Here is a 26,362-nt window from a genome sequence, read left to right on the forward strand (position 1 = left end):
AGATGTGCCAGCTTGCATTAAACTTCAACTTGAATATTTTTACTTGAAGAAAAAAAAAACAAACACAACAACAGGAGTTAATAAAAAACAGAAATAGTAACAAAAGTATGGGCAGATATGGTCAACTTCTGCTGCAGGTGGCCCTTTCAAAATGAGCTGCTTTTTTTCTGAGGAATACTCCAAATAATCTCCTTATCTTTCTTACAGACTCAGAAGCACAGAAGTGGTGTAGTAGAGCAGAACAATGGTGGACAGATTTTTTCCCCTCAATATTGTTGAAAATATGAAAGGCAGCTTACAAAGCCAGCTTTCAAATACAGTGTGCCCCTTAAAATATCAGCTTCCATTTGGCAAAGCAGCCTGCTCACTACATAAACAGCACTTTTACCTCCCCAAGTTCTTCATGACTTTGTTCCAAATAAGTAGTTTCCTTGATATCAATTGGTTCTGGATCAACATAAGAATCATCCTGTCGCTCTGATGTGTCGCTGTCACTTTCTTCGCTTTTCCCCAATCCGTCATTATCAGATTCATCATGATCATGATCATTTTCCTTATCAGATTTATCAGAGTACATATCCTGGTCTTTAAAGTGATGCCTTTCAATTTCACTGTCATTTAACCTACAAAAAAATACAAGCTAAATTAAACTTTCAGCTCCACACAATAATCGAATGTTTCCTGATTAAAACAAAACAAAGCAAACAAACAAAAAACACACACAATAAAAGTACCAATATTAACCCTGATCTGGCAGCAAAATCAAACTTGCTTTGCTGGAAATATACAGCATGCAGTGTTCTCACTGAACCGTTAAATGCACCAAGGTTAGTTTGCTTTTACACTTAGCTACTATATTCATAACCTCTGATTAATAAGGAGGGGAAGAGACCCTCCGCTGGAGATGAAGAAAGATAAAGTGAAGAGGGGATTCCATAACTGAAGTGATACTTCACCCGAGGCACTAATTGGTAGGTAGAGAACATCGCCTCCTTTCCCTCATTACAGCAGTATAAATAAATAATGATTTTCAATTCCTCATTAACTGCCCCACATAGTTCCTTCTGCAGGTTATGCAGTTGTTCCCAGGAAGGCTGTGACATCATCAAAACATGCGAAAGGCTGAAGCTGAAGCTGAAGTGCTTTCACCTTTTCCCTGTCTCCTGTCTACCCTGCTAAAACTACGTCTGCAGTTTTTATTGCTTAGATAGTTAAGCACATTGAACACTCTTACCGTATGCTATATCCAAAGATCTGTTTAATTAAACTATTAGTCTTAATTAGACTTAACAGACGTAGCTAATTGCCCTAATCGTAATCTGGGCCATCTGATGATATTAAACTATCATTCACAACCAGAGACCTCCAGCTGAATTGTACGCAGAGGTTTTATTGTTTCCATGAGACGGGGGAAGGAGTAAAACTCTACCTGGGCAAAACACTGCACGGTCATCTTGACCAGGCCTTGAATCTGGACTGGAAGCAACAGTTTGCCTTTTCTCAGCTTTTCTAAGACTACCTATGCCAGAAAGAATTGCATTTCTCCATATGCATGCCCTTACTTTTGTCTCAGATACAGGAGTGTACTCTTCACAGCTGTACCGCAGTCCTGCCTGACCAGAACAGACATAAGCAGCTAAATCTTTGTGTATGAGGGATTATTCAAAGTGAATTTATGTCAGTCTGAAAGGATACTGAATTGGTGGAAGATCACTGAGAAAAACTGGGCAAAGTGCAAGCTTCAGACCCAATTATTTCAAATAAAGGACTAAATCTTTTATATTTTTCTAATGCCCTTTGGTGCTACAACTGAAGCGCTTAAAAGCACCACTCATTCACCATGCTTGTTGTTGATGTATTTTCACAAAAGCTTTTATTCCCCCAAATCTGGCTGAAGTCATGTATTGAAATGAACGGAGTTAGCTATTCATGGGCACTCAAACATTTGATACAGGTAATAACAGATGATTTCAACTTTTGTTTAATTTAATACAATAGGCTGACTGAAGCACAATTGATCCTTCTAATGATTCAAAGCTGAGACATAACTAAAACCATTTAAATAATTTTAGCATTATTCATACTTTAACCAAAGAACTGCAACTTATATTCACATCAGCCTACTTTTGTCACAAAAACTAAACTTTTTTTTTTTCATGTGAAGAAAACAAGAGAGACCGACTTCAGGATAAATAAAATTAAACTTTAACAGTTTAACTGAGTACTTAAACTTACTGATGTAATAAGCAACTTTGAGTTACTTGGGCCAAGCTGCCCTCTGCGTCTGCTTTGCACAAAATATATTTTATTTTTTTCATTTTATCCACTTATAGAAAAACAGTATAAATAAGGCATATAAAGAGAATTCAAGAGCAAAAGGAACTGCAGCCTTAAAAAGAGATCCTCCCTTTGGAGAAGTGAAGTTATTGCTGCCAGAAGAACCAGGTTTAGTAATTCATTTACTTACGGTAAGTTTTCTCCACTGTTTAAGTTGTTAGCACGAAGCAGACCATAGAAAGAGACATGAGCACTGTCTGATGAAGAGTTCAAATCATGTTCTTTACCTTCCCTAATCATTGTACGTTTAAGTAGACTTGAACATTTCAAAGCCAGCTCCAAAGCATCCATCCAACACCTGCCTAAAGAGAAATTTATTATTACACAAAAATTAAGGATTTAACTGAACTGTACTACTTCAGTTTCCTAAATTCACAATCCTTTTGAGTCTGTTTACTTTATCCTTTGAAGACGCACTTTGGAGCTGTTCTATGTTACGTGCACTGGATTTTATGATCTGGTAGGGGCATAACAACAGCTCACAACTACCCAGTTCTGGTAGAAGATATTTCAGGGCAGGCCAAGCAAGATAAATCACGATTCAGTCACAGCATATTCTAGCATTTCTTCCCTAATGCAAGTATGGCTCCATTAAGGCCCTGACTGTTGAATTTCTTCAAACTTGCCTGCAGCCCTGCTCTACTTTTGAAGACTAAGTAACTGTGTCACATAGCTTAGCTTTTTGTTAGTGTAATACAATAACAATATGGAAAAGAGCTTTAACAGTATATAAATACCATTTCAATATTGGATATTCTATTTTTTTAAAAGCATGTTTTATCCTCTCATCTCTTCATTTCCCCGTTATGTAATCAATTTTCCAAAGTACTAGTTTTTCATAAACAATAAAAAATAAAAGCATTTAAAATTTAAAAATGAAGACAGTACAGTTTTACACTTAATGATAAATAGAGTATATAATCCCAAAATATTACTTCTATTTCTCTTCAATACACTACATTTAAAAATAATTATGTATTGATTTGAAGGCAAATAGTTTTACTTTTAAGGTCTTCAGAGACCTTAGGTTTAATTATCATTAGAAGAAAAGCAGCTGTTAAGAAGGTTATACAAGTCTTAAATTGTTTCCATTTTGCATCCTTTCAAGATGGTTGCACCAGGATTAACCACCACCTTTCCTCACCGATGGGGTTAAAATCCTATATGTAGAGGGAGCTCTTCCTACTAAAACTCTGCAAAACTGTTGCATTTTATAATACAACAAATACTTTCAACACAAAGAAAATACATCCACATTTGTATTTTTGAAAGCAATTAGCTTGAATATTTAGAAATAAATTCATATAATTAAGTCTGAAACAACCTCTTCTCCCTCCTCAACCCAGCCACAGCTGGGGAACTGCAAGGAGCTCAATGACAATTTATTCAGTTCAGCCTTTAACGACTACAAAAAACTGCCAGTACCAACACAACCAAAAGTACAAAGCTAAGGGAGACCTTTTGCCAGCATGGAACTGCAATCACAGTGCTGTAACAAACAGTAAGACAACCGAAACAATCTCTTTTTAATAACTGCCTGCTGTCATGGTGGAAAAATACTGAAGTATCTATTTACCATCTGATTCTGAAGCGGCTCGGATGATCAAATAACTGCTGGGTAATGGCTGAGTTATAGAACCAACTGCTTCACCTTTCGGACCCTTGAAATACACAAAACAAGCAACAGCATCAGACATTTATATTCAGTTTTAGAGTTTATCATTCATGTAATAAGCCGACACACTGCAGGGCTATTTACTGTCACTCAGCAACATCTAATGAAAACATGAATGGAAAGATGAACAGCCCTCTTTTACTGGGTTTCTTCTTCAAAGACTTCATGCTACATCTAGCTCCCAATTCATCCCCATTTTAAAGAGAACAGTCGTTGGGATTCAAATGATTTTTTTTTATTTTTGGTAAATTAGACTTGCCATAATAGCTTGGAAATGCTCTGCTGATTCCAGTTACATCAAAAGGACTAAAGCATCAAAAGCAATGCTACAAGGGGTCACATTCTGGTGAACCTCACTTTCAAGGGACTGCAGATAGGTACAGAGAGATCACATGGGACAAGTTATTCCTCTTCAACTGTGCATTTCAGATGAAGAGGTAAGTTTGAAAACAAAAGACATGCCTGTGGGGTGATTTAAGGGAGTTGATCTACAATCAATGCTGTCTAGCAAAAGACCCCACATTTTTAAGGTTGCTAACTCTTCCCCCTCTGGTCCTCATTCTCTCTTGATGAGGGCAGAGAACCCCACCAATTCCTGAGAAGATGCCATGGTTCAGAAAATGCATAAAGACACAAGGGCAAGGCAAACCACTGCAGAGAGCAGGCAGCCCTCCTCCATGATTCGCTTCATGCTTATTTTACATGAGAACGTGTTGGGAATCTCAGCAGCATCCTATGCTCCAGCACTGCATGACTGTTGCCTGTCTTTAGATATGAGTCAATGACATTTGATGAGACAGATGAATCTATCAATATTTAAATAAAATGGAGGTAACTACTCCCACCCAAACAGTAGGCATTGCTACATGAACCCACTCTTCCTTTCTTGCTCCCTCTTTCCCTTCAACCTCTCTACCACCTGATAGTCAATTCCAAAAAATATTTAGATGCCTAAATGTATCTAGATGCCTAACTGTAGACTTGGTATTTAAAAGAGAGAAAAAAAAAAAAAAAAAAGATGATGCCTAGGCCCCTAAAAGATTTAGATGCTTAAGTCCCTCAATAAAGAGAATCAGCAGGACATCGTGACATTGAGTTCAACCAAAAGAAACACAGAGGACGTCAAACACCAAAGTTTAATTTTCACTATCAAGTTTTTCACATTCAGAATTTAAAAGATAAATCCCAAAGACCCTTCTATTTTTTTTTTCAAGCTTTGCTTTGAAATAAAATACTATGCAATCATTTTAAAGCCCCTTCAAAAACTTTTACCCATGGGAACATCAAAGTTACTGATAGGCAAAGAGGGCTGTACTGAACACACTTGAAGCTATTGTTGACAGCTGGGTTAAGCCTGCCTAACTCATGAGTTATCCTACTTTGGTCTTGATTGATTTCCTCACAGAAGCCTAATGAAAAGCCAGTACGAGGCTTGGAAGAGGGAATTTGAAAGCCAGCAGAAGTTTTGAGCAAAAGCAGAGAACAGCAGATATTTTAGAAGCAAGCATATGGAACAGCCAGAACGTTTCTGAGGGTGAGAGGCAGCTAACGAGGAGTCTTGGTGGTGCTTAAATACCAATGCACACAGGCTAGCGCTGGTGTCAATGATGTTCAGATACTTCTGAGTAATACAGAGTAGAAGCAACCTGGGTGTTAAAAGTGAGATGCTATGTTACAGTCTCCCTTCAGAGCGAGACGAAAGGTGCTCCTATGCCAAGTGGTTGGTGAAGTGGCAACGTGGGGATTAGGAGTTAACAAGAACCAGGAGACAACACCATGCAGAGCACGCCTCGAGGGCGGGCCACCAAGGACCTGACATGCTGTGGGAGGCAAGGGAGAGGTTTCACTGGGCCCTGGGGACAGAAGGGGTGGGAGAGGTCCTGTGGCGCGGCACAAAGGGGATGGCACGATCCTACGGCACCGCGCCAATGCCTCAGCCACCAGAAGGCCTCAGCACTGCCCGACTGGAGGGCACAGGCACAGGGCAGCGCTCTGCGCCCATGAGAACTTCGTTTAGGGCTATACTGGGGGCATACAGGGTGTGTTCCTCTGTAACAAACAACTGAAATTTAGAGATGAAGGCTTTTTTTGTTTGTTTTTGTTTTTTGAGAAACCTATACTCCCTTAGATGCAGGGACAATGCGACAATTAAAACTGAGTTAATAATTTGACTAAACAAATAAGTAGGTTGACTTATTTTGGAGTAACTGCTTGTACATTATGATTTCCTTTGATTAATATTCCAAAAGCACTGGACATTTTTCTTTGGTATCACTCATCGTGATTTCAAAATCAATTTTCAGAATATTAATGTTCTGTACAAGAGAGACATTAGTTTCTATTTGTTAGGTGACTTTGTTTGAACCGATTGTACAAATACTCCAATGCCAGGTAATGGACAAGTCAAAAGTTCCACTAGATTACAGGAAAACTTTGAAGCTTACTTCAAAATTACTTACAGAATATTCATGCCAGCTAAACTCAAGTGCCATGAACATTCATAGAAAACAGCAAAATCAGGTAAGCAGTCACACGTAACTAAATCTATTTATGAAAATTTACTTGTGGTGACTTTCCTAGTTATTAATCTTACAAAACTGCAATGGCATCAGGACTGGGCATGTAAGGAAGAAAGAACAAGGTACAGTGCATCGGGTACCTCAGAGCGCAGAAGGAACAGAAAGCCCACAACGATGAAGGGAGCACGTTCAGTGACTGGCTGCAAACTACTGCAGACGAGAATTTGCAATCTGCCAGAAGGACACACTATGGGAAGTGCATTCAAGCAAGAAAATCTCCTGCAGTACTTATGACTGTGTAAATATTTCTTGCAATGTCATCATCCTACACTGGTGGCAAATACATTTGTCTTAGACTCCTCGCTTGTTCTGGTGTAGCTACTCTGTAAATCAGCCAATTGCTATTATGCTCATCAAAGTTTGCCTCACAGTAATAAATCCGTAACTAGGAAGTTATAATTGACTGAGAAAACAGGGCAGAAAATAGTTTGAAACTTTAAGGCCTCTCATCTAATTAAGTCCAGTAATTCTCAACTGCAAATAGCCATACCAAAATGAACAAACGCCACTCCAGCTCTCAGCACATTTAGAATGGACAATATCAACTTGTTCAGGTTCAAAATTTGACCTACCTTAAAAAAGTAAAAATCTGGTGGGGCATGTCCTCTAAATTCTAAATATCTAGTTAAAAAAACAAACAAATCCATTTCTCATTGCCAAACAATAAAGAAATATAAGACTGATTTGTGATCTTCTGCAGACAGGCCACCACTTGGCAACGTAAGACCATAAATAATTAAATCACAGTAACAACAAACCCTGTATTTTTGAAAAAGGATATGAAGTTTGTGTTCTGCGAATGTGAGATCACCACTACGTAGTGAAAAGTCTTCCTAAGCAGCATTGAAATTATTCAAATGGTACTACAAATGCTTTGATGCAAGTTTAGTAGATTTAGATACTACTGATAACGAGAGTAATTCAGCGAGAACATCACAAACATCAGGAATAACACTAGCTGACTTCCCAGTTTGATATAAGGAAGAAACAAAACCAATGCAGCATATTCTCTAGATGTAGCAGCACCACATATATAAGATTCATAAGAATATCAGTCATAAGATACATTCTCACAACTAGTACTTGTATTATGATATATGTTGCAGAGACAATAATTAATTTATTATGACAAGGATTCTAATGTTGTACAGTAATTTCATCTGAAGCAAGATGTCATTTCAGGAGGTAAACACGGTCACTTGTGCTGCGCTTCCGCACCCCCTCTCCAAATGGAAAAACAAAACAAGAACTACAATTGTTTAGCGAAGTATAAACAATGAGTAATAGTAAACGTTAAAATAAAAATGCTTACAAGAAATTGCAATAACTCTTTGCGGTGCAGAACACACCGTGCTTTTCAACACTTGCAGCTAAGAGCTGCTGACAATATTACGCCATGTATGGCAAAGCAAACAGACATCAGAAGGGAAAGGGAACATTTATCTTTCTAAAATTTAAGCCCCAAACAAACACTACAATTAGCTAACTAGTTGCAATATATGTTGTTATTGTACAAGGAAGCTATTTGAATTTCTACTACTATAAGCAAATAGAACTAGGCTGACATTTGATTACATGAAAATCAGGTTGGAAACTAGGAAATATTTATAACATATCTCGACTCTTCCATTTTTTCAATCACTTTCCTCCATAATTTCTTAGACTGATGCAGAATGCAGTATCATATTCTCATTCCTTCCACTTAGATGACTGTCAGTGACAGCATTAACTTCTTTAATGGCATCCCTCTGCACATCATGTCTCAACTATATAGAGCAGCAAAAATCAAACACGTTTTGTGATGAAGAGGACTACGTGTTAAAGTTTTATAGTCTGAATAAACAAACCAAATAGAAGTTATAAAAGAAAACTCAGCTCAACTTTTCATTAAGGTTGACTTTGCTCATTGTTGGCTAATATTAGTCACCCTTTAAGAACCATACATGCTACCACTAACCTTTATAGCCCAAATGGACTGCTCCAAAGGATGAAAAAGTTTGAAACAAAAGCCATCTTTTTTAGAAGGTCTCTCAATGAGTTCACAAGCGTTCAGGAGCACTGTTCCTACCCACTGCCCGTTCTTGGGGGTTTTGTAAACAAGCAACACTCCGGGTTTCAGTACACACCACAGTTTGGTCCAGCTCTTCAAGGTGCCACGAATCTAGAAGATAAATAGTTACAGCTCTTTAACCCAGTGCACCCAGTGCTAAAATCATGCCTTTTAATCAAATGGAAGTTAAAATTGAAATTATTATTTTTTATTCCAAGCAGAGTTTACCAAAGTCTATTCAAGTTTATCCATTATATCAAAGAGAAGAAAAAGGTATAATTTCGGTGCTCATTCTTCTACTCTTTCTTGGTGAATTCTTATTCTGCAGAAGGATATCCACACATCAAGATATGTGAAGTATTCATCTGTATGGAGATTCATCTGAAACCTTCATGAGTTTTTCTACCTCAAACATATTTTATCACCAGTATAAAGATACAATAATCTTTGGAAACAGAGTTCCTCTGAAAACAGGACAGACATCTGATCAGAAAAACAGGATATTCACAAAATAAATCAGATATATTTAAATTTTGTAGATAAAATCTCTCATAAGCAGCTGTTAATATCATCTCATATGTGCTATGTAATATCCTTTCAAGTCCTTGAATTTGCACATCTGGTTAGATTGCTTGAATCAGTTTTGTCAACTTTGGGTTTTAGTTTCTTCTGTTTGTAGGGCAAAATGCCAACTTAACCTCAGAACAATGTTTTAACCTGTTTACGTAGACTTTGCAAAAACCCGAGAAACTTCCCAGACAAGCTACTGTTTGGAGCGAAGTATAAAATGGGTAAGAGATTATTTTTTTATCTTGTACGATTTCCAAGGAATATGTCTAAGGAATTATGACTGCCATCTTTGACAAATTAATTTCTCACCTTTTGTACAAGTATTAGAGGACAGTTAGTTCTTAGAGAGGAAAGGAAAATTACCAGAAATAAATACAAAGAAATAGGTATTCATATATCTAATATGACTTAACTACTTCCACTGCTGGTAACAGATATAACAGGGCTTTAATTCAAATCGCAAAATAAAAATGGCATTATTGGAATTGTAAAGTTAACTTATAAGAAGTTGATAGCTATACATTCAAGATGCATGTGACTATGGCGACTGCAATAAACAGGAGTAGGTTCCTCTATTATTCCCCTAGGATGTGAGGACAGAGACTCTGGGACGCAATTAGTATCTGCTGTGTTTATAGAAAAACATTAACAGCAACTAAGAGATCAAGCCTTTTCTATTCTCGTCAGAAAGCAGCAGCTGCTCGATCTTTAACTCGGGTTTCATGTTTAGGTTCTGACCTTCAGCCAGTCAGCCATAACAATGACTGATGGGTCTGTGATAGTGCTGAGTAATTCTTTTGTAGCTCTCTTCTTTTCTTCTCTGTAATTTTTCTTTTGAACCTGTAAATAGTAACAAAAATATGTATAATGCCAAAGACATAAGCAATTAATCAGAGCTCAAAAAGACATCTACAAGTGCAAGTTGAGGTAAAACCTGCTAAATTCCATTTGCAAGAAAGATAGAGATAAGTAGCTTTAAAACACAGTATTTGATCCCAAAACGTAAACAACTATTCCATGCTCTATTTCAAAAGCTGCTACCAATGCGATCAAATTCAGATTCTTCTGCAATTTGCTTTTAAGACTGAGGACTGTGAAACTCCTATTAGAATCATGGGGGGAGGGGGGGATGGGATAGACCAAAACAAACAACATTCCCCTCTTCCTTTCCTGGTGTAAAACGCAAAACCAAATTTAGGGTCAGATCCTGATTTTTACAGGAACCTTATCTGATGAGTAATTTTTCTCCACCTCTTACTTTCCCTCCCCAGTAGAAATTCACAGCAACATATATTCCTCTTTTAGTGGCAAATAATTTAACGTTTCCCTGACATAGTATTTTCCAAACTGAAGAGTATGGACTTGTTACAACACAGGGGTAACAAGTCAGTAAAAAAAAAAATAAGGACTGCATGCAAACTCTAACTTTGATATTACAGTTTGTCATTTCATTGCGTGTAGATGTCCTGAGGCCCCTGGCAACCTGCATTATTTTATAAGTTTCTGAGTTAACCTACAATTTTATGCATTCTCAAAGACTACGCTATAAAAGCCGATTCTCAAGTAACAGTTCAATGAGATTTGAAAACTGAAGAGAAGAAGCAACACTAATTCTCACAATACTCGGATGTTTCAGAGATCTCCTCACTACTAAGCATTTCTCTTCTCAATAGAAGTATATGGTAAAACTTTGTACACATATTTATGGAGATTAATTCACCTTGAGAGATTCTTTTTTGGTAAGCTTGCTTGAAGATAAAGAGATGTCCTTCTCGGAGCCATTGAAAAGCTTGGATTCAGACTGAAATTCACAAAAAGGCGAATAAAATAAATAAATGGCGACAGATATGAGGCCATATCACTGTTTCAGGCACTTCTTAAACTGTTTGAAGAGTATAATTACGTTTTTAAGTTCCCCATTCCTATTCACTCTTTGGCCGTTTCTCCCACTCAATAAAACAACAAAGCCTGTAACATGAGCTGTTCAACACCTGTTTGAGTCATTTTTCATAAAGGTTTTGGGGGAAAGAAGCCTGCAATTACTCCAGAAGCTGAACTATATACAGTAAATATTTAGGCCTTGATATGTCACAGTCTTGGCCAGGTAGGTATTATTTCAGCGGAGACAAAAGGTTTTAGGAGAATCCTGGTATTTAAACACAGGAATCGTTCCCATGTCTGACATCCCATCATCTTCCTAACTTGCGAATTCCTCAAAAATCGATTGCTACAGAGGCACTTACCCTGTGACCCATGACAGAAGATACAGCCTCTTCAACCTAGAATTCAATGCTAAGTTACCAGAGCACAACTGACCACTACTGACACTTGTTTCTGCTCTTTCCTCCCTAATTCCACACTCTGGTTACTCTATAAGTCATCTTAGAGAAGCTCTCTGTGGTGATAGGCAGGGGAAGACAACTCAAGTTTATTTATGAAACCCAAGTCTTTATTCATGGCAGAACAACGTGCTGCTCAGCACCATGTGATTTCTGCTCCACAGCCTCTCCCCACATCTTATAAGGTTCAAAGTTTTATTTCTTGGCATCTGTTGCCCACTAGTTGAAAGGAAACTACCAAAGATTCACCCTGGGGTACAGAGCTATTTTTTTAAAACAAGAGGAGACTATCACAGAGTTATCCCATGCCACTCCTCTTCCAACTCAGAGAACACCGTATAGGCATCCACTATACGTAAACTTCACATAAATTACAGAGTTAAATTTCTTTGTGCGCTGAAATGTAAATCTGATGGACCCAAAGTCTCTGCCTGGTCAAAAAAATAAATCAATATAACCTCCTGAACTGTATAAATTCAAGGGTAGGTTTCTGAGTACTGCTTCTCAAGCTATTCAACGTTTCTGACTAGTCATTTCAAGTCTCAGACTACAATGCAAAGTTAATTCACTGAATTCCTATAAAATGACAGTCAAAAAAATATTGCAAATTCTGAGAACGGTTACTTCAATAACAAGAACAGTGCACTTGCGCACTCATTTTTCTTAACGTGCATTGCTCAAGCCAAAGAAATGAAAATTAATGATTGACAAATGAAATAAAACAATCTAACTTTGATGTCACACTTTACAGGAGTATACTTAGATAAAAACATTAATAGTATCAAAAAGACAAGTGCAGTAAATGGGAAAAAGTAATTTTAACTCCAAATCATTTGTATGTAAGTAATCATTTACCCAAACTGTAAGTAAGTAAATGTTCCCTAACTTTGATATTCATCTTGGAAGCTGGAGGCCATCTCTTCATTTTGTATTAAAGATATGTTTTTAACACTCAAAACATTTAAGATGAGCATGCATCTTGAAATGTAATTCCTTTGTCTAGAAGTTAGAGGATATACAGAACTTTAAATGTAATAACAGAGGGGGGAAAAATGCTTATCATTGTCAAATAGGAGGTAATGAACTCATTATGCGAGGTATAATGGAGCAACGTAAGTAAAACATTCATAAATACTCTAGTTGCTCACTAACAGAAAACTAATGCAATCTAAAGTCCATGCATACAAAAGCCCCAAAGCAGTGAGTATCACAGGTCAGAGACTCACTTCCTCGGTATCAGTTATAAAGCTCACAAGCATGACACTGAGTGAAGGTCTGTATTTACCTGTCTAATGGATGATGAGACAGATCGGTGATGCGGATATTTTAAGCTAACGACCTTCTCAGTGTTACATCCACACACAGGGAATAGGATCAAAATTTACAAGAAATCCTTACTTAGAAAGAAGGCTTGCTACTTCACCTCCACAGCTGGGACAGCCAGGTGCCATCTCCTGCTAGCCTGAAGTTTATTTGTTGGGTATAAAGGAACCACTAGTCTTAACAGGCACCATCGAAAAATTAAGGATAAAAAATCATTTTTATTAGGAGAAGTAGGAATATCTCTATCTCCTCCTCAATAGCAGAAAAACACAAGTAGAAATAACAGCAAAAATCATACAAAGGCTTAAGACCCTGGAAAGAAAAGAACCAATAAAAATAAGGAAGAGAAAAAAATAGAGATGAATGAAGTTTGAAATGCATGTAGGTTAAAAGAAACAGTATTAACCTGATTTCCAAGCCAAAAATGATTTAGAGATTTCTGGACCAATGAAAATATTTTGATCTGAAATGAGCTGGATGGTAAAGTATGCTTCCTTGATCTCCCTGAACGCGATGCTGAAAAACTGGAACACTCACAATTTTGTGATTTTAAGTCAGATGGATGATACCAACTACATGAGATGCTTGGCTCTGACATCGCAGAATCGCATCAGGCGCAGAAGCTAACCTGCTCTCCCACCGTGCAATTCTGATAACATGATTTTAGAAGGGGACTGTCACTATAACATTTAAATCAGATCGATTTTCTTCAGTTTCTGTGTAACATTTCTCCTGAAGTCTCAGACACGTGAAATACTGCAGAAAAATTTGTGTCAAGGCCTCGAGTGCACTCCCCCCTACTCCTCAGGCTGTGGCTGCCTGTACCTACAGCCAGCTCTGATGCACCACACTCGTGATCCAACCTTGGATCGGGCTGCTGTGAAGAGAGCTGTGCCAGAAAGTAGCCGTTTCCCCCACCTCACCTGGGAGGTGGATGCAATGAAGCTCAGCTCCCAGCCCTTGGTGCCAGCCTGATCTAGGCTACAGCTGTGCCTGGCTGAGCACCTTGCTGACCCACAGATTTCAGCTCTTGGCTTGGCCTCAGGCCTGCCCCTCACTATGGATTTATGCCACAAGCTGAGCCTAGTTCTCACCGCCAGCCCTGCTCTGCTCAAGGTGTCCGGCTGCACTCCTGGCACTGCTCCTGCCTGCCGTGCTGCCACTCCTGGCCAGCCCTCCCTGCAGAGCTGCTCACTCCTGCTGCTCCCTGGCAATCTGTTTGCAGGGTCTACTATCACCTCTTTCCTCCCTGAAAGCCAAAAATGCCAGTGGATGTACTAGCAGAAAATACCAAAACATGCAATTGGATGATTTAAAGCCTTTAAACTCTATCCCACAGCGATGCTTGAATTTAACTTAGCTACTCAAATCAGCAATCAAATTATACAGAACTTTCTCCTCCACAAAACACTATCTTTCTCCTCTTTAAAGTCTTAGGGAGAAAAAGACATCTATTTTAAAAATTAGAAATATTTTTCTGGAATTTCACATTCTAAATATATAGAAATAACTTGATAAAAAATTAGTATTTTGACATACCAGGCACTTTAAGAGTTAAAGGCAATATATAAAACATGTTGCATCAGAGCAGCCTATACAATGTCTTAGCATTTAAAGCTTCTGTAAGTGTAATGTATGAATTTAAAAGGATTTGTGAAAGGAACAGATAGGTAAGGTAAATTTTTGCTATATTACTACAATGACTTTTTACGTTATATGCATACTGTATGAAGACCATCAAAAAGAACACTTCATTCTGAATGAGAATGTTATTGCAATCCATTTATGTAGGTAAATGTGATCAGAACAAAATAGTTCTGGAGAGAAAAAAAAAAATGAGATCACTACGTAACAGGAGTCTTTTTTGGTTACTGCCACGTGTCTCCCAACTCCATTTCATCTGTTCTTGGTTTTCACTGCATCTCAGCACATCTTTCTCATCTCGGGACCACAATGTCATGATTATGAATTTGCATGGCTCCTGCTTTTTCCATTTCTATTAATAAAGACAATCAAAAAGTATAAACATGCACTACCAATTATATCTGCTTTAATATACTGCTGATGGTTCAGCTGTACATTACATTTGGTGAGGCAACATCTGCACCACGATCAAAGTGAGAGGACTCCACGTTTCATTTTCACTAATTTGAACTGTATACTTTCATGTGATGTCATCTTGAGAACTACATTAAAGTTCATTTTGGTCTTTATCTACAGCCACATCTGAAGAGTAATCTCCAAGATTACTTGCAATGAAAGTCGAATACATTTGCATTTATTAAAATAGACACTTAACTCCTTTGTATGCTGACATTTTAAACCCTAACCGAGGCTGCTTTCCTTACCTTGCTTTTTGACATAGAATGTGCTGTATCCTCTTTATTTTGTGACACATCATCCTTCCCTTTGTCAAAACCTTAAAGAAAAGACAGCATCATTGCAAATGATTTGAGTGCTTTACATTTTACAAGAGCTAGCCTTTGAAATAAATTTTCAAATTGTATTTAACATACAAAGCACAAGCAAATCAGATTTTCAAACATCATATACATACTAGATCATCACATCAATTGAAAATGTATCAGTTATTGCTGTATAGTCTAATTTAAAACCCTCAAAGAGGTGAGAACAGTCCACTGCATTTGGATGGTGCTGCACCCAAGCCAATGACCTGACCAGCTGAAAATACGATCAGCAATGTCTGTCCTTTCAGCTCCCCGTCTCCCTTACCCACACACACAACCCCAAATAAAATCAGTTTGGGTTTGTTTATTTCTTTAGCTACAAATAATCATTAAAATCCACACATGTGAAAGCAAGTCTGCAACATGGATTAAGATTGCCAGTCGATTTCTTACAAGTACGTTTCTTGTAAGTACATGAAACAGATTGCTCGTATTAGCCTCGAATTTATACTGTTGCCTCAACATACCTTATATTTAAAGTCAAAACCCCACACTAACGTGAATGACTCACAACGCAGCCCCACCAGTTTCTCAGCACCCACCGAGCACAGTGAGTCACTGATGGTGTCCGTGATGTGTGTGGCAGCAGAAGGGGGCCCATGACCTGCAGAAATGCTGCTGTGCAGCCGCCACGTCCCACAGGACAGTACGCGGGGCTCTCTTTCCACATTCAGAAAAATAATCTGGTGCAGTTACCAGACGGAACACATCAGTGACCCATTTTCATTGAGAAGGTTGGTTCTAGCATAAGCTCTTCCAGACTGGAATAAAACAAATTCCTCGATGCATTTATTTGAGTCGAAATGCCACCGCTTGGATGCCCCCCAGCCACACGGCAGAGCTGGCTGGAGGTGAGGAGCAGCCCAGGCAGCTGAAAGCCCGAAGGCCGGGCCCACCAGAGGGCACCACACCCGCACAAACTGCGGGCAGGAGGAGGCCCCAGGCCCCATCCCAGCTCCCCCTGCCCACCCAGGCCACAACCTGGTCGGAGAAATTGGCCCTAACTCCTCTGACATGACAGGATTCACCAGAGAGTTCACTTCATGTGCTTCAGGGGAGTGCATGCATGGGTATGCATGTGTGTGTAGGCTCTGTGCGGCTCACAAGAACTTAAAGTTTCTGTAGCAGTGTTGAGTAGTTTGTTTAATGAGGGATTTTTTTTATTATTATTATTATTTTAATTAGTATCTTCACCCTTCCACCGCTTACACTACCCAGAAATGCTAAGACAGCACTAAAACCTCTATCACAAATACACGTCTGGGGAAGTTTCAGCGAGTTATTGGGAAATCAGGTTGCTCTTCAGGTTACGTGAGAAATACAAGATTCCTCTTAGTTTTCATTCAGTAACCATTTTTTTTTTCTTGTTATTTTCTTCTTTAATTTATTACCTTTTGCAGAGATTCTGATGAAGAACAGACTTAACTATATATATATACTGCAATACAATTACATTTTATGTCTGTCTACACAAAACTTTACATGTCTTTACAGAAGCCCTTATATATGTACCCAGTTCATTAAACCCCTCCTTTTGACATGCTTTTAATGCATCTGTGAGGGCTTTGTTCAGCTAACAAAAATGTATAATGCAGAAGGCTATTTGGCCACAGGGAAGAAGTACCTGTACAGGCAGAAGATCTGTAGTACTGGGGAATATGGCAAAAAATAATAATACAAAAATAACAGAGGTGTCAAGATCCATAGCCCAGAAGGCATGTTTCATACGTAAGACCAAATACTAAAGCACATTTTCTACAGGACCAGTAATTAGGTGCTGGAACAAAACAAAGGCCACCTCAAGCCTTAAAGGACAGGCCTACGTTCAGTGAGAAGTTACTGGATGTGATGCCAGTCTCAGGCAGTCAGACACGCACTAGAATCACAGTAATGATGTCTTATCCTCACCCCACACCCAAAACAAATCTCTAATTAGGAACCAAGTTCCACTGAAAATGTAACATAGGGACTTCCTAATGACCTTCCAGGTTTCATTTATCTATTTAAACACAGGCACAAAATACCTAGTGATGGTAATTGCCGAGGAAGTGCTATGTCAGGGTTGTGCTAACAGAAGAGAAGCTGTAATTCACAGCTTTCTTTATAAGCACAACAGCTTTAAGGACTTTATACATCCTTATCTAACATACACACATTTTGATTTTTATAAACAAGCTTTTCATCAGTATCACCAAGCAGAAATAGAACAGAGCAGCGTCAGAGGTGAAGACCAAAGCTGTGTTCCTGAACCTCACCTTCCCACTCCCAGTGCCTCAAGGCCAAGAGGTACACGCACTTGCTGCTTTACAAATGTGCCACCACACTTACTGATCCCTCCCTTAGCCACACAAACAGCAAAATGATGTCTGAGGGACTTGCTGGTGAATCCAACTACTGAAGTCACAGTGCTGCAGACTCTGGATCACTTCGCTCTATCTTGTCTCAGTTATTAACAAAAACCCAAGCAGTCAGCTCCATGTCCTGATCTATCCTTCTTCTAGCTCCCCTCTCAGTGGAAGGAATAAACTAACCCAGAATACAGCAGAAAGCCTTTCTCTCCATGTGACAAAATATATGTTAAAAAAAAATAAAAAATCATTATTCAGGTGCTACTCCAGTCACAACCTTCCTCAGCGTAACACACACTTTTGCCAGTGCATTTCTGTAAAGACAGGTGCATGTCCATGCAGTAAATAGTTTTGTTTCTTCTGAGAATAATTTGAGATGATACTTGCAGGGAAATCTGTACTGAAACATCACAAAAGGCTATATACGGGCCCAAACTGAGGACAACACACTCTGCTGGACAAATACTTGGTCAAGGAAACAACAACATCCAAACAATTATTATTGATTCTGTGTATATTATAAATACTGTTTTCTCCCTTCCTGCTACCAGTTATGAACTAGAAGGTTCTCTATGGATATCTGACAAAGATAACAGCATAGCCAAGAACACTGTGCCTCAAAACGATGCTTTGTGTTATTGCTCTTCTTGTAGTTTTGTTAGCCCCGGAGGTACTAAAAGTTATACCTGATATTAATAAACACAAAAAAGTCATTGAAGTCACTGCCTGGAGCATAGGCTGCTAGGGCAGGAGGTAGTCTCTAATAAAAATAAAGTGTTTCAAGTTTTTCAGTGTTTATCATCAGTGGTTTGAGACTTAATATTTTAGTGTTCTTGCTACTTCCAGTTCTATACTTCAGTAGGTAACTCTTTAATAGGGTAACCTTAGCCCACCTTTCACAATGCAGAACTTCAAGTGATTAAGACCTTTTCTGTCACTCCTCACTATTAAATCTCTTGGATTTCTCTATCATTTTTTAATTTAAACTCATGAGAGCAATCTTCAGATGTAATAGCAAGCAAATGCAGTCTGAATTAGCCTTCAGAGCTGCAGATTAAGCCCCTAATATTATTTAAGGCACTTGCAGATTTATTTATTTTTAAGCACAAGTTTCACTACTGTAGCCTCTAAATCAATTCTGGATAACAGAGTTTGTGTTCAGAGCAACACTGTGTTTTAACAGAACCAAAACCCAGTGAAGTCAGCTATAGTTCGTGATATGATCTTAGAGTCCAATGAAAACTTCCAATGACTATGTTCCCATTGGGTGCTTCTAAAACTTGTAGGCTTAAATTTAGATGAAAACTGACAATGAACTTTCAGAAAGATAGGAGAGTCGGACAACTGCATGTCACTTGAACAACCAGAACTTCACATGTGCAAGATGATGTTTTTGAAACAAAAACCAAACGATGCTTGGCAGGGGGGGCTGGACTAGATGATCTTTAAGGTCCCTTCCAACACAAACCAGTCTTAGAATTGACACACTGTCAATACCAAAACAAAAACAAGTTCCCAAAACATCATCTTTGACAAAAAATTATGAGTAGAAACACTGCAAGATTAGTGTTCAAGAATCTTTAGGATTAAGTCTATGGTAGGGTACATTTTCAAACAAGTGTTTGGTTAAGAAACTTTGATTTTGAAGGTACCATTCTTTGAATTCGTACCTGCAATCTGTCTCTTAATCAATCTCAAGGGAAGGGGAAAAAACAAGCAAACAAACCATGCAATATCTTCTGTATCTCAAATATTGCTTTTGTACCTCTCAACAAATATCACCTGCAGCTAGAATACCATAGTGAGAAAAAAAAAAGAAAAAAAAAATACTTCTTAATACTAAGTCTATTTTATCCAAAAAGTAAGAAAGAATTTCTACCCACTGGAGGTGTTTGTGTTTTTTTTTGATGGTGGTGGTGGTGGCAGCATTTATTTTTTTCAATAGACAGAAGAACCAGTAAAAAAAAATAAAAGCAATAGAATGCATGGAAAACCAGCAAGCTAAGCAACAATGCTACTAACTTGCACATTAAAAACAAGGAACAGATTGATTTGCTTACTGGTGTAATGTGCAGTTCTGAAAAAACAACTTATTGAGCTGAAAAATGATACGCTTCTGGAAGAACAGAGTAAGCTAAACTTTCTGGGAGGTACCAGAACTAGTGCTATTTAGTGAACATTGAAAAAAATAAAAGGAAGATCTTTTAGGATTCAATCACAGGAGATAAGTATTTTTAACTGAGTGATTTTCAGAAGCTTATTTTGACAACCAGTTTTAAGAATATAATCCCATACTGACTTATTCAGATTCCTCCATGGATTTTGAAACTGAAGTAATCAGAAGAGCAGGCAAAGCCCTTTAACCTATCTTCTCAGTCATATTTCCTTTTTCAAACACCATAGAAAATGAAATCATCATAACCAAAGAACTCCCTCAATGTTAGGCAATAACTACTCCTTGCTTAAACCAAAACTAAGAGTGTACCTTCCAGTATATTAATCGTTTAAATTGCTCATATATATGGAAGATTCCAGGAGAGAACACATCTCTTAGTTATGTGTTAACACCTGATTTTATTAACTAAAAGCTCATTTCCGTTTGTTCTGCATTTTAAGAAGTCATTCATTGTTCACTTACAGACGCTGATCAGCTTTGATGTACAATCCCATACAGGAAGGAAATAAATAGGAAACTCATCTGTTTTTATTTCACTAATTTCCAGATTGCATGCATTTATTTTAAAGGGAGGGAGGATCTGTCTAGCTGCCAACTCCATGCTTTCAAGGTTTGAGACCTTTTATTTCCTGAGCAGCTTTAATAAGACACAGTGTTAGATTCCTGGTAGAAGGCTGATCATTTCCTGACGCAGATGGAAAGGAAATGTTATATTGTAAAACAGGAGGGTTAGGAGACTGTGGTCTTCCAAGGGACTGCCCCCAGCTGCCAGTGGCTGAGCATGCTGCTCTAGTGATTCTGCAAGCCACGAGCCAGTGATGCAGACAACTCCTAAATTGCCAGTCCACAACCTCCCGTACACTCTGCACCCCAACTCTTTTCCACAGCTTTGGAGCCAAAACTTAGGAAGCCAGTGAGATATTCTGTGGGATGCACACAATAAGAAGTGAAAGCTGTTCTTTTATTCCCAGCATTCTGGACCCATGGGACTGCAACAAACTGTGCACGTGCACATGCACAAGACAAATCACACACAGAATCATTCTGCTAAGAACGCACAATTTTTACAGCGTGGCTTTTCAGAAAGAGGTGACCTTGTATGCAGTTTCAAGGATTGAAGTTTACTGAAGTAAACTACTGAAATTCCAGTATCAGCAATACTTATTATGGACAACAAACCTCTACATTTCACTTCAATATTCTAGCACAGACTTTCAGGAGACAGCAATCTGACCAAAAAGAGAATCAAGCCATTTCTGATGTTACATTTCTTTAAAGTCTTGCAGTACAGAGTTTAGCAAGGCTGTGGTTCTAGCCTTAATTCACTCTATCTTGTCATTATGTGTCAAACCACTAATTACAGGCAGGCAGATTCTTCAGTAGCATAAAATCCTTATGCTCTGTCCTGTTATTTCAAGGAAAGTACAGGGAAGGAAGAGATTTATAAACCACAATACAGAACTTCAGTCATAAAAGCCCCAAAAATCAAAACAAAATACTCCAGTCAGCACCAAGTAAGCAGTACCCTTTCAAACAAATATTTGCTGCAGGGTAAGCCGAATTATTTGTTTGCCTATCTACAACAGCTCTTGCTACTACAAAGAGCTATTATCTAGATGCATACAAGCAATATTCCTTCTGATATCTGTTAACGGTGTCTACCAACATCTCAGTAGATTACTTTCATTCAGGTTGGAAAATTTGATGTGGAAATTGTATTCACTTCTTTACATTTTAAGAAATGCAAGACCAAAACAAACCTGGTGAAGCAGGAGAGAGTTCATAATATCATCCAAATGAAGCATTCCGGACAAGTTTTCGGCCATCAGCTCTTGGAGAAAACACAGATGAAATCCCAGCACATGAGGAAAACCTACGTCGCAGTGGACCCTCTTCCTTCATGAGTTAAGGTGTTTGTGTAAGGATTATGTTCTCTGTGAAAGCTGGTTAGCATTAGCTGCTTGGAACAAGAGTGTTGCAGTAACAGCCTTCTACCTCATATTCTGATGAGTAAGATACAAAAGGAAAGAAACAAACGAAGGGCACACGTGAAAAATGCAGCGAAGAGACAGAGGCTGCCAAATCAGCAGCAGCCAAGCAACATTACACTGTCCTCATCAAAGCCATTAGAACACTTAAAGCAGAACGGCTCTGTTTCAGCTTCGCTTCCCCACAACAGCAGCACGTCTCGTTTTCTTACATCTCAGTTTTGGTCCTACTCAGCTTCGCTTTCTAAGCGCATAAAAAGAATCATTATTTAGGTTTTACGGATTCATAATCTCCCTTTTCTTTTTTTTCTTTTCCTGTTAGTCTTTCAAATCCCAAACTAATATTGCACTCAAGAGCTAAGGTGGCTTCCTTATTTGATATCTACTATGGGTACACTATGGGTACCTCAAAATAGAATTGATGTGTTGCTTTATCTTCCTTCTTTAGGCACTTGCCTAGCTAGTTTTCATCAGCTGATTGCCATGGTTTCTATATCATCATTTCTTATTTAATAGCTGAAATTATAGCTTTTTCTAACACTCTGCCATATTTATATACGCAAACTGTGTGACTCCTGGAACAGTTGCACAAAATAAGCTCCACAAAAAAAGCTTTTATTTTTAATGCCCCAAATGTTTTATGCAATGAATACAACAGTTAAACTAATCAACTTAAATTTTAAACATAAAAAAATCCCAGTAAATTGTGCTTCAAGAGTAGGAATCAAATGATCTAAGCAGATCTAATTGATCAGTGCCAGGATGAAGTCAAATAAGCTCTCCCTAACCCCCTTCATGCATTGCTCATCTGATGGGCTGTTTCTTTGCCCTGACAACTAGCGTGCATGACCACTTTCTTCCATGCGTGGAATATTCCTTCCTGTCTCTGCTAATTCCACTTTCTCATCATACCACCTTTCTGATGAAATACACTTTGAAACCTACTCTGTTTGCTGGAAAGTAGAAAAATAAAACAATAAGAATATACTTGAAAACAAGACCTTATGTTCTCCTTTACTCCTACAAGAGGTCTTCTCTTCTTACAATGTGAAATGCATCCCCTAAATCAAATTAGTGGTAACATGAATTTGATTAATCCTTTAATAATACTGTTTACTCCAGCTGTTTATGTAAACAAGTGCACTATTTGCAGATAAATAATTTCAGTTCACATTGGCTAAAGAATAATACAGTACACTGAAATATTCTATAACCTCTAGGAAAGGTTTTGACTGTGAAGAATGGGCATTAGTACATCTGGTAAGGTACGTACAGAAACCACTGAAAGTAATTTTTCTGATTACGAAGCATAGTAGCTTCTAGGATGCTATGAATTGCTTGAATTTCTTCATGTCTCTTACCAGAAAAATGTTCTAGTATATGTCAAAGAATAAAAAAAAGGGGGAAAGATGCAGCTGAAATAACCAAATACAAGCCATCAATAGAAATCATTACCTGTGACATGTAACCTTCACTTCTTTTGTAGGAGAAGTGAAAAATTATTTACTTGAGCACAGTGTGGGGAGAAAGTAGATGAGCATGTCTTGTATTAATACCTGTCTCCACTTATGCATCATTTCATTTAAATAAACACAGCACCACATCAGTTCTCCAAGTTTATCTTCTGGGCTACAAAACAGTGCAAACCACCATGGTATGAATTTTATTTTTTTGTAATTAAAACCAAAAGAAACCAACAACAGAAAAACCACTCTTGCACACAGAAAGAATTGTATCTCTTATTACAGACCAATCTTGCCCAATTAATGTCTGTGTTAAGCACTATTTTGACACTGGGGCTTTGACCCTGCCCATGATCACTGTACTGACACTGGTCTCAGAGGATGCTTCCCATATCCTGCCCTGGCACAGGAGGGTCACACAGGCTGACAGGAGACTACCATCAGCCCTCCAGACCACTTTTGCATCTCCAGCTGGCATGCCAGCTGGTTCCGGAGCCACTCCCCAAAATATTCCTACCAGGCTATTAGATTCTTTCCCTTTGTATTCTTCTCTACCACACTGTGTTCATTTTACTGAGAAGTGGCTAGACATCCAGGGGTTGGAGGAAACAATATAATCCTGAAGGTTTATCCCTCATTTCTTTCCATGCTCTCTCAGGTCCCTTGGCACTGTTCACGTAGCCAAGCTGTAACAGAGTACAGACTAAAAACCTGTTTCTCCTTCCTATGTCCCTTTCTCAATTTAGAAGCAAGCCTAAAATCTTTGGCTAGAATTCCAAGCATGATAATGTTACAGTCATGTTTCCCCTCTCTGAAGCTATTTCCCAAACAAGGCAGCTGCTGCTAAGAAACTTTTCCTTTATTAACAGCAATACAGCAGAGGCAGACTGTGCCTTTTGCCAAAGATGACTGTCTCACCACCACAAGGAGAGGGGGAAAAATAATCTAATTTAGATTTTCTCCTTCATCTCCCTCTCCCCCACTGTGTCATCTTTGTATTTCACTTAAACCTGCAGTGGTAAACCAGTTCAGGACATGGTTTGGCTATGAAAATTCACTAGATCTGCACTTTTGCAACAGCTTGTGATTGATTATGCCCACTAGTACTTGGACACATATGTTCATTTCCTTCAGTTACTTCAAGGCAGTATACACTGCTGGAAAGATAACTGATACACAACAGAAAGGCTGTTAGGTCAAAAGAAAGCTGAAACTTTTAATTAAATGTTTATTATGACTCTTGAGAATCAGCCTGCAATATTAAAGAGGTTTCTGCTCTCCATGCACTCGGTGTCCAAAGCTTCTAGAAACCCTCCTCGTTCCTTGCAACAAACTTGATTCCTGAAGCTTCCTGAAAAGGTATTTCGAGTCGTTTGGAATTGCTGCTGTTCGCACGTTCTGCAGGTAACAATGGCAACGTGCACTTCATCAACCACCATATAAAGAAAAAAAAAATCCTTTTTCTCTCCAACCCCAACCTGAAAATAAATTCCTATTAAATGAACCAATGTATTGATAAAAACCAAACAGCCATCATTCATTAGTCTAGCATCACAGGAAGGCTTCTATTCTCAACAGATTTGGTTCTTGGTACCTTAATAATTTAATAATTGACATAGAAAGTGCGTTAGCATACAAAGCTTGTAAGTTTACATGGTTTCAGAATATTCACAAATAGAACTACAGCCAAATCCAGCTGCAGAAGGCAGACTTATGTAAATGTCTGTGTAAACAGGAAAATACTTGTGCTCTAGCCCAGATACATCCAGGTGCATGCCCCAATGTATCTGTGCATGAAAAAAAGGAAGATTCTTCATACGAAAAATTAAGTTCTTCATAAAAGCAGACTTAAATGGAGAAAAAAAGTCTTCTGGTTTCTGCTTCATGTAATATCTACATCAATAGAAAGAAGAAAACGCCCATGATTGAAATGGTTTATTTATCTCAGACTAAAAACAAACAAAAAGACCACAAAAACCAACCCCCATCATAATGTGTTAAACATCTCTTTAGAGGAGGAAAATTTATACCTTATATGTATGTTCTAAAGGACAGAATGCCTTTCTGCTATCAGCTACTCAATTCAATCAGGGCTTCTTTAGTAATAAATGCTGGCTGAAAACCAAATCATAATCCTGTGCTTAAGACATTCTTTCAGGATATTGCCTGAGGCAAAACATAAATCTCTGCACACAAATGAAAAAGACAACGCATGCCATTCCAACAGCATATGAACACTTTTGACAAAGCCTGGTTTTAGTTTTAAAACATTTCTCCAATTGATAAGTATTCACAGCTGAAAAAAAAGCACAGGCTTATTAAAAAAGACCTCTCTGAGCTGCACAGGTATGAGTCTCCATGCATGGAAATTGAATTCTAAAAATCAAATCACATTCTGAACTATCCTACTGAGGAATTTTAAACACTGTAAGTTTTTACATAGATTTTAGTAATTTAAAATGATGAACACTGAACAAACTGATACTGATTCAATAATACAACTCAGGAGTACATCTAGTAATGCAGAGTAAAAAATACTCCTTTTCCCCTTAGAGTTGTGCAAGCAAAGCCCAAAAACATTCATGAAACCAAACTCTGTACAAGCTAAAGGGAGAAGCACAAAGAAGGAAAACTGAGAGTGTAGCAGAGAGGACAGAAGCTTTTTAGACTCACTCTTCAAGTCTGACAATCATCTGCTCTGACATCTTGACAACACGTTTCCAGCAGGATCCTCCCTCCCCGTTCAACAAACGAAAAGCCCATAGATAACTCTCTATGCGCAGTATACACACGTTCCATACAGTTTGCAGAAAGCAGGAAAAGCAAACTGCTAGGCTAATGTACCTACAAGTGGGTTTTATCCAACATAGGATTTTTGCATAGGGACTTTAAGCAAAAGTGTTTTTCTCCTATTTAACAGAAACAGATAGTAAAGATGTACTTGCCTTCAGACACCACTATTTGATTCACAGAGAGACATCTGAACCACGAGGCTACAGGTTGTGGTAGTTTACAGTAGCAAGTTTCTTTCACCAAATGCTCTTCT

At 38.3% G+C, this 26,362-nt stretch overlaps 1 protein-coding gene across 9 annotated transcripts in view; it reads right to left on the bottom strand.

The window, feature by feature from the left end:
• Nucleotides 1-26,362, bottom strand: part of OSBPL8 (oxysterol binding protein like 8) — an 89,255-nt gene that overhangs the window by 14,835 nt on the left and 48,058 nt on the right. For 8 of the 9 annotated variants that reach the window (XM_032207542.1, XM_032207545.1, XM_032207544.1 and 5 more), the window contains 7 exons: nt 15,222-15,292; nt 10,932-11,012; nt 9,950-10,051; nt 8,549-8,752; nt 3,914-3,998; nt 2,468-2,639; nt 389-623 (listed from right to left, as the gene is read on the bottom strand). In XM_032207542.1, coding sequence (XP_032063433.1) covers nt 389-623; nt 2,468-2,639; nt 3,914-3,998; nt 8,549-8,752; nt 9,950-10,051; nt 10,932-11,012; nt 15,222-15,292 — 950 coding nt within the window. Of the gene's footprint in view, nt 1-388; nt 624-2,467; nt 2,640-3,913; nt 3,999-8,548; nt 8,753-9,949; nt 10,052-10,931; nt 11,013-15,221; nt 15,293-21,625; nt 21,877-26,362 lie in introns of those variants that run through there. The other variant, XM_032207546.1, reaches the window with a different exon arrangement.

The sequence above is a fragment of the Aythya fuligula genome, chromosome 1 (assembly GCF_009819795.1).
Source record: "Aythya fuligula isolate bAytFul2 chromosome 1, bAytFul2.pri, whole genome shotgun sequence".
NCBI classification, from domain to species: Eukaryota; Metazoa; Chordata; class Aves; order Anseriformes; family Anatidae; genus Aythya; species Aythya fuligula.